The sequence below is a fragment of the Camellia sinensis genome, chromosome 5 (genome assembly GCF_055761805.1).
Source record: "Camellia sinensis isolate YWXY chromosome 5, ASM5576180v1, whole genome shotgun sequence".
Lineage (NCBI taxonomy): Eukaryota > Viridiplantae > Streptophyta > Magnoliopsida > Ericales > Theaceae > Camellia > Camellia sinensis.
Genome location: NC_138965.1, coordinates 147,839,169 through 147,847,150, shown reverse-complemented (window position 1 = coordinate 147,847,150; position 7,982 = coordinate 147,839,169). Strand labels below are relative to the sequence as shown.

The 7,982-nt window shown below is 37.0% G+C and overlaps 1 protein-coding gene across 15 annotated transcripts in view; it reads left to right on the top strand.

Moving 5' to 3' along the window:
• Nucleotides 1–7,982, top strand: part of LOC114314059 (pentatricopeptide repeat-containing protein At3g12770) — a 255,593-nt gene continuing 247,611 nt past the window's right edge. For 10 of the 15 annotated variants that reach the window (XM_082870004.1, XM_082870007.1, XM_082870008.1 and 7 more), the window contains exons 1-3: nt 1–2,812; nt 2,991–3,095; nt 3,633–3,759. In XM_082870004.1, coding sequence (XP_082726130.1) covers nt 142–2,658 — 2,517 coding nt within the window. In that variant the 5' untranslated portion in view covers nt 1–141 and the 3' untranslated portion in view covers nt 2,659–2,812; nt 2,991–3,095; nt 3,633–3,759. Of the gene's footprint in view, nt 2,813–2,990; nt 3,096–3,608; nt 5,891–7,982 lie in introns of those variants that run through there. The other 5 variants (XM_082870005.1, XM_082870000.1, XM_082870002.1 and 2 more) reach the window with 5 other exon arrangements.

Below are 7,982 nucleotides of genomic sequence, written 5' to 3'. Positions count from 1 at the left end.
CCAAAAAAAAAAAAAAAAAAAAAAAAAAAAAAAAAAAAAAAAAAAAAAAAAAAAAAAAAAAAAAAGAAGAAGAAGAAGTAGTCATACTCATTTTTATTGGACAAAATAAGATGACAGTTATACATTTTCAATACTGGTAAAATGACCGTTAATAGTTGGAACATCCAAACCAGACTCTGCATTTCGTTTCTCTTCTACATGCCTTGTTCATATCTTTCTCTCAATCTCTCTCCACCCAAAAAACTCTCCAGACTCATCTTCTCCTCTTGCTTCTCAACCCACATTTCATCACTCAGAAATGCCCAATTCAATCAATCACCACCCATTGTTCACAAACTCTTATCGTTCTTGCAAGAGGTCTCGCATTGCCTTTTCCGGGTTATGTCTGTTCATGCTCAAATCATCACCAACTCACTATCTTCAGACCAATTTGTGGCCACCAGACTTGTAAAAGCCTACTCTGATGTGGGTAGTTTAGAATCTGCCCGCTGTGTGTTCGATCAAATTCCTCAACCACATGTTTTTCTATGTAATGCCATGATGAATGGGTATTTACGAAATGAGCTGTATAATGAGACCCTCAGGTTGTTCCAGATGATGGGTTGTCATAATTTAGAAATTGATAGTTGCACTTGTACTTTTGCACTCAAAGCGTGTACGGGCTTATTAGATTATGAGAGTGGGATGGGAATTATCAGAGGTGTTGCGGAGAGTAGGAAGGAAAGAGATCGATTTTTTGGAAGTTCAGTGATTAATTTTTTGGTTAAATTTGATCATATTGATGAGGCACAAAGGGTATTCGATGGCATTCGACATAGGGATGTTGTTTGTTGGAATGCAATGATTGGAGGTTACGTGCAAGCATGTCATTTTAATGAAGCTATTGATCTGTTTTTTGAGATGCGTGGTTGTGGAAATAGGCCCACTCCGGTAACTATGGTGAGCTTGATGAAGGCATGTGAAGGGATTGGAAATTTACAACTTGGAAAATGTATTCATGGATGTGTTCTTGGATTGGGAATGGGTAAGGATACTCTGGTGCTCACATCATTGCTTGATATGTATAGTAAAATGGGTCACACTCAAATTGCTTATCGGGTTTTTGAGAGGATGCCTATGAAAAGCTTGGTATCATGGAATGCAATGATTTCAGGATGTGTTCAAAGTGGTTTGATTCATGAATCATTTGAACTATTTCATAGATTAGTCAACACCGGTGGTGGGTTTGATTCGGCAACTACTGTTAGCCTCCTTCAGGGTTGTTCACAAACAGCTGATTTAGAAACTGGAAAGATCCTCCACGGTTGCATCTTAAGAAAGGGTCTTGAATTAAATCTCATTTTATCGACTACACTTGTTGATTTGTATTGCAAATGTGGTGCATTAGATCTGGCAACTTCTACGTTTAACCGTATGAAAGACAAGAATGTGATCACGTGGACTGCTATGTTAGTAGGGCTAGCGCAAAATGGGTTAGCAGAAGCGGCTTTGAAATTATTTCATCAGATGCAAGAAGAGGAAGTTGATGCCAATTTTGTCACTCTTGTTAGTTTGGTCCATTCTTGTGCCCATTTGGGCTCTTTGAAGAAAGGAAGGAGTGTGCATGCTCATTTAATTCGCAGTGGCTTTGCTTTTGATGTGGTTAACATGACAGCCCTAATTGATATGTATGCCAAGTGTGGGAAAATGAACTCTGCAGAACGGATATTTGAGAATGGGTATGTCTATAAAGATGTTATTTTATGGAACTCTATGATAACTGGCTATGGCATACATGGTCATGGGAATCAAGCTATTGGTGTGTATAGTAGAATGATAGAAGAGAGAGTCAAGCCAAATCAAGCTACCTTTGTTTCTCTTTTAGCTGCTTGTAGTCACTCAGGGCTAGTGGATGAGGGGATTAATCTGTTTAACAGCATGGAAACCGACCATAACATTAGGCCGAATGAGAAGCACTATGCTTGCTTTGTGGACCTTCTCGGTCGAGCAGGCCGTCTTGAAGAAGCCGAGGCATTTATTAGAAAAATGCCTTTTGAACCAGGTGGTGCTGTTCTTGAAGCTTTACTGAGTTGGTGCCGTACTCCCAGAAACATCAATATGGGTGTAGAAACTGCAGATAGATTGCTTCAATTAGATGCCATGAACCCTGGAATTTATGTTGTTTTATCAAATATATATGCCGAAGGAAAGAGATGGGATGCGGTAGATCACATTCGAGGCCTCATGAGGAAACGGGGACTAGCGAAAATACCCGGATATAGCTTGATTGAAATAGGAAACCAAGTATACACCTTTTTTGCTGGTGATGATTCACATCCAAAGTCGGGTGAAATTTACCGGTTTATAGAGACGTTAAGGTTAGAGGTGGAGACTTGTGGGTATGTGCCTGATACTAGTTGTGTTCTCCGTGATGTGGATGAGCAGATGAAGGTGAAGTTGCTTTGGGGTCATAGTGAGAGACTAGCAATAGCATTTGGAATTTTGAGCACACCAGCTGGAAGTTTAATTAGAATCACTAAGAATCTTCGGGTTTGTGTTGACTGTCATAGTTTGACCAAATATATATCAAAGATAGTAAAGAGAGAGATTATTGTGAGAGATGCTAATCGTTTTCATCACTTCCTGGATGGTGAATGTTCTTGTGGTGATTATTGGTGATGAGGGACTTCTCAAAAAAATGTGTCTAGTATTAGTATTGAGTTGTAGTTGGACATCATGGTTCTCACTTATGGATCATCTTACAAGAGATCAATTTTCGATCTCGTTATGCTCACTGGATTATGGCAAAGGACCAAAGACTCAAAGTACAGAGGTAACACAAGTTTTATTCTTTTCACTTTCTTGGATTTTAATTGCTTCACTCAAATTTATGGTAATTTAAAATTTGTTTTAATAGGCTGCTGTTCCTCTTAGCAAATTATGGAAATTCAATTTATCCAGTTTTTTTATGTTGTTGTCAACTTTTAAACTGCAATTTTTATTTATTTTAGTTTGGCAGTTCTTTGGGTTGGGAAAAAGAGCTACTTGCAAAGAGCACAAGTTGGACATCCAAGAAGAGCCATTGGGATAGCACATTTTTTTTCTTCCCATGTGATGTAAGTAACTCCATGTGAAGAACTTAAGCACATGGCATGGTTTATTTTTCCAATAAGTGGCCAAAAGATTGGGACTTTCACATTGATTTGATCCCATATGTTTCAACACTTATTTCCCTTCTTGAAACTTCGATTCAAGGATTTTTTTTTTTTGGCGCAGCAGGAACTACAGAGAGCACTCTTTGTTCCTTGTGCACACATGTTAAAAAAAAAAAAAAAAAGAGGCAAAAAAACATATTCTAAATCCAATTCCCAAATTTGCTCATTAAGAAGCGTTCAACAGTTCATTTGGTAGAACTAGTAGCCTTATATGGCCATGCATGATTGGGTTGATTTGATCACACAAAGCTTAAAACTTATTTCCTTCTTGACACATCCGCTAAGGAATTGATTTTATGAGCAGTAAAAAAAACCCGGGACCACCAACATAATAAATTGGTTTTCATACTTCCAATTCCCTAATTTTTCCCTTTAAGTGATGTTTCTGTTTGACCTTTTGTTTGGGTAAAACAGTATTTGAGAGTTAGCACTTTGCAGCAACAGATGTTCGTGTGTGATTTTTTCACTTTGGAATGGCATGAAGTTTTGGAGGCATTAAATGGAACCAAATTTAACATGAAGATTATTAAAAGACTAGCACATGAAGCAAGTCAACTACTAACTTGTAAGTTATTCTTTTCGTCTGTCTTTTTTAGAGATGTGGCCAACTGATTTCAGATACATCATATAAGTGATATATTAATTTGTGCGGTGTCGATATAGTAATTAACAAGCTCTACGATCTTAGTATGTATTTCCAGAAATATTGATTCACAATTACGGTTAGATTTTTGTCGAACTATCATCTTTTTTGCACAATCTTGTGTCCTATTTATCCAAATTGTCTTATAAAATCTCGCGTAAAAGTTTCTTTCAGTTCAAAAAAGAACCTAACAAATCAAATATGTTCATGGGGTTAGGAAAGCAGATCTTTATGAGTACAATTTCTTTTTCTAATCATGGTTTGTTTGGCATATTGCTCGATTGATGTGAATATATGATAGACTCACCTTATATCTCTAAAAGAAGGCCATTACAATTTACAGTGTTACTTCTGCCAATGCAAGGTTCTAGGCTTAGAAGCAAGAAATTCCTATGGAGGTCTCGCTCCCACCCCCACCCTTGCTTCCAACCTTAAACTCTTCTATAGGGTCCTCGCTCACCCGTCCCGCTCCCACTAGGATTTCTAAAGATGGGTGACTCATGGAGAGAGAGAGAGAGAGAGAGAGAGAGAGAGAGATTGTCTTATGAAATTTGACTTGGATGAATCTACCAAAGAACATGGTTCAGTATCTATACAAAATTTGAAAGAGCATTGATATATCTCATAGAAATTCTAGAATTCACCAAGGTGATTGTGGTAGCTCTACCCATAGCCTCTTTTTTTTTTTTTCTTTATATTTTCTTGTAAATTCAAGTAAGTCACTTGAAGGGCTGCCCAGTGGACAAGGCTCCGCCGCTGCAAGTATGAGAAAGGGTCAGATGTACGTAGCCTTATCCCCTCACATACAGATAAGGCTATTTTCTGTATTTCAAACCCATGATGTCCAAGTCACAATAGAGCAACCTTACTACCGTTGGCCAGAAAACCATAACATAAGCTCAACTGCAAACCATTGCATACACTTTTTTCCAGCTCCAGCATTGAAAGTAAAACAACATGGATGGTGATGTATGATGAAGAGAATCAAAGCAAGTAGGTGAAAAATACTACATTAGTTTATTGTATTTGCCTTTCATTTTTTTGGTCACACACTAGGATTTCGCGCACATCCTTTGTAAGATAACTATGGTTGCCTATGCTAGCAAAGCTTATTTTACTAAAACACCAGGACATAAAAACCCAACAACATCACTAATTTATACCATAACATAGTTCAACTTAAATAAAATACTAATTGTAATAAAGCTGTGGACACCAATCTCATTATTTTCTTGCAGCCTCTCTCTACTGCCAATGGTTCCCCGTGTAAGTCTCTCTTGTCTAGTACGGCCTAGATGACAGATTGAAATTGCCGTACCTACTTGCAGGGTTAGTTGCATAAGTATCTCTTTTTGAAACTGTCGAGACTAGTGCAGCAGCAACACTAACTGGAGAAGTCTTGGCCGCTTCTTTGAGGATCTCCACTGCTTTACCAATATCATTTGTTGGTCCATGACTAGGGTGCTTAGACTCATATTTCTGGCCAAACATCTGTCTTTCCCCCCCATCTTGGTTGATCAGAGTGGGTTCTGTAAAGCTATCATCTCTACGATAATTATCATACTCACCACAGCCAGTACTGTTGCCTGAATAAGGCTGGTTGCGCCAATTTGTGGTACCCAAGAAGCCCGGCCTCGTTGCTCCTCGGTTGGGTTCAACTTGAACGTTCGAAATGATTTCCTCAACCCTTTGTGGGCGATCACGAATCGTACTGGAAGGCGTACGCCATTTGTCGTCAGTGTATCTGTAATCCTTCACTGGCTCCAAAGGTGGACGACCATACTCCACGATTCTTTCTGTACTTGTTGTGATGTAACTTTCCGAGCCGGGGTTGGGAGAGTCGGAAATGTTTGGCCTTTTCCTTCCTTCAGCTTCGAAAATGGTTGGGCGGCTCGCAGGATCAAAATAACCATTTTCATCGTAGGTTTTTTTGTTCCGATCATCAGTGTAGCCTCTGTTCAAGTAACCATGCCCTGCCATTGCTCAATGTAAGCTCTTTTGGGGACTTCTTTTTTATGTTAAAAGAACTCCTTTAAGACCTCACCTCCTTCTCAGTTTCTAAAGAGGTAACAAATTCTACTTATATAGAAAATCTATGTTCTCTTTTGCTTCAACAAGTAGGTTATAATGCTAGAGGATCTGATACTCTCTTTTCTAAATATTTATTTATGGTTTTTTTGGGGGAATGCACAATGAGATTCTGTTGGGGTCTACCATTGAAGTAAATGCTAAAAAGAATCAAATTCTGCTCATCCATGGATGTGACTTCCATTAGTTGTCCATATGTATTCTGAACAATTATTCGAACCACCATGCCAATTTTAGCCTCAGGTTAGCCAAGCCATATAAGAAAAAGTGAGATCCAATGCCTTTTTACCTTCAGTTGAATTCGAGTTAAATATTCTCACGTCTCTTTTCACCTTTTTGACAAAAGTGGACATTTAAGTTTTTTCTTTAAAAATTTTAAAATGACTGATTGTGAATATTTTGAAATTAAATTGATATGATGTTCTTGGATCACCGAATAATTACTCTCAAGTTTTGCCTAACAGACAATGATCTGACCCAAGGTTTTAAAAAGCGGCCGTAACCGTTACGTAACGCCGTTACGTAACGGTTTTGGCGTTTACCGCCACCCGTTACGGTCGCTTTTGCAGTGCGATTGAGATTCACAGGTGTGTCGGCTGTAACGGCTGCCGTAGCAGTCGTAACGGTGCCGTAACGGCCGTAACGGCCTGTTACGTACCGTTACGTAACGGTTCCAAACTGTTTCTTTCGAAAAAACACAAAAAAAAAAAGGCTGAAAATGGGGGAAGAGGGATAGAGAGAAGATGGAAGATAAAGAGAGAAAATGGAGTAAGAGATAGAGAGAGAGAAGAGAGAAGAGAGAAGATGAAGAACATGTTATTGATTTGTTGAAGCTGTATGACCTATGCTATTCTATTCAGCTGCTATCACTAAACTATATTGTTTGTGTGTCTCTATCTATATATTGTTTGAAAATAATAATAATAATAATAATAATAATAATAATAATAATAATAATAATAATAATAATAATAATAATAATAATTAGTGTGGTCATTATTTATTTGGTTTGGTTAAAATATGTATACATATATATTTAGGCTCTTGTTTATTCTCATACTTTTGTCATTATTTATCTTATATATAATAGTTAGTGATTGAATTTTTGTATAATATAAAGTCGTTAATTATTAAAATAAAATGTAAAAAACTCAGTTTATAGTGATTTAAAAATATGAAATATATTGGATCATATTTAAAAATTTACAAAAATTGATAAATATTTATTTTTAATCCAATAAATATGATCATGGAAAAAAAATATGCGTATCGGTAAGTTTTTTTCAAATTGTGCGAAAAATAAAAAAATTCACGATTCTAATTACTGCAACCGTTACACTACGGCCTTTACACCCTGCAACCTCAACTGCATCACCGTTACCGTTACGACGACCGCAACCGCTTTTCAGAACCTTGATCTGACCTGTCTAGTGGTAACAGCTGGTGCTTAATTTGGTGATAGAATCCACTACAAGTCAACACCATAATAGAATAAAGAAAGAGAATCACAAAGTTTAAAAGTACAAAGAGAAAACCATTATGAATATTTCATTCTGTTTTATCATATGTTTTGCAGCTCAAATAAGAATCAATGGTGGGACATAGATTGGGAGAGACTTTGTGTGAAAAAGCTCAATCTCCAACCAGTGATGGATATACAAACAAAAAATTTATATAAAAATTTTGTATAGAATAATGTGGTCTATTGTGAAATTTTTATTTTAAAACAAAACAACAAAACACCTAAGAAAATGTCCTTTATTTATTAAAAAAATAGAAGATATTGCCATATTATTTTTATGGGCAAATTACATATACACCCCTCGAGGTTTGGCTAAATTACAGATACCCCCCTGAGGTTTGAGAAATTACGAATTCCCCCCTGAATGCTATATTTGCATAAGAAATTAGGGGGTAATTTGTTATGAAATATAAACCTCAGGGGGTAAATTGTTATGAAAATACAAACCTCAGGGGGCGGGATGTAATTTCCAAAACCTCAGGGGGTATCTGTAATTTAACCAAACCTCGAGGGGTGTATATGTAATTTGCCCTAT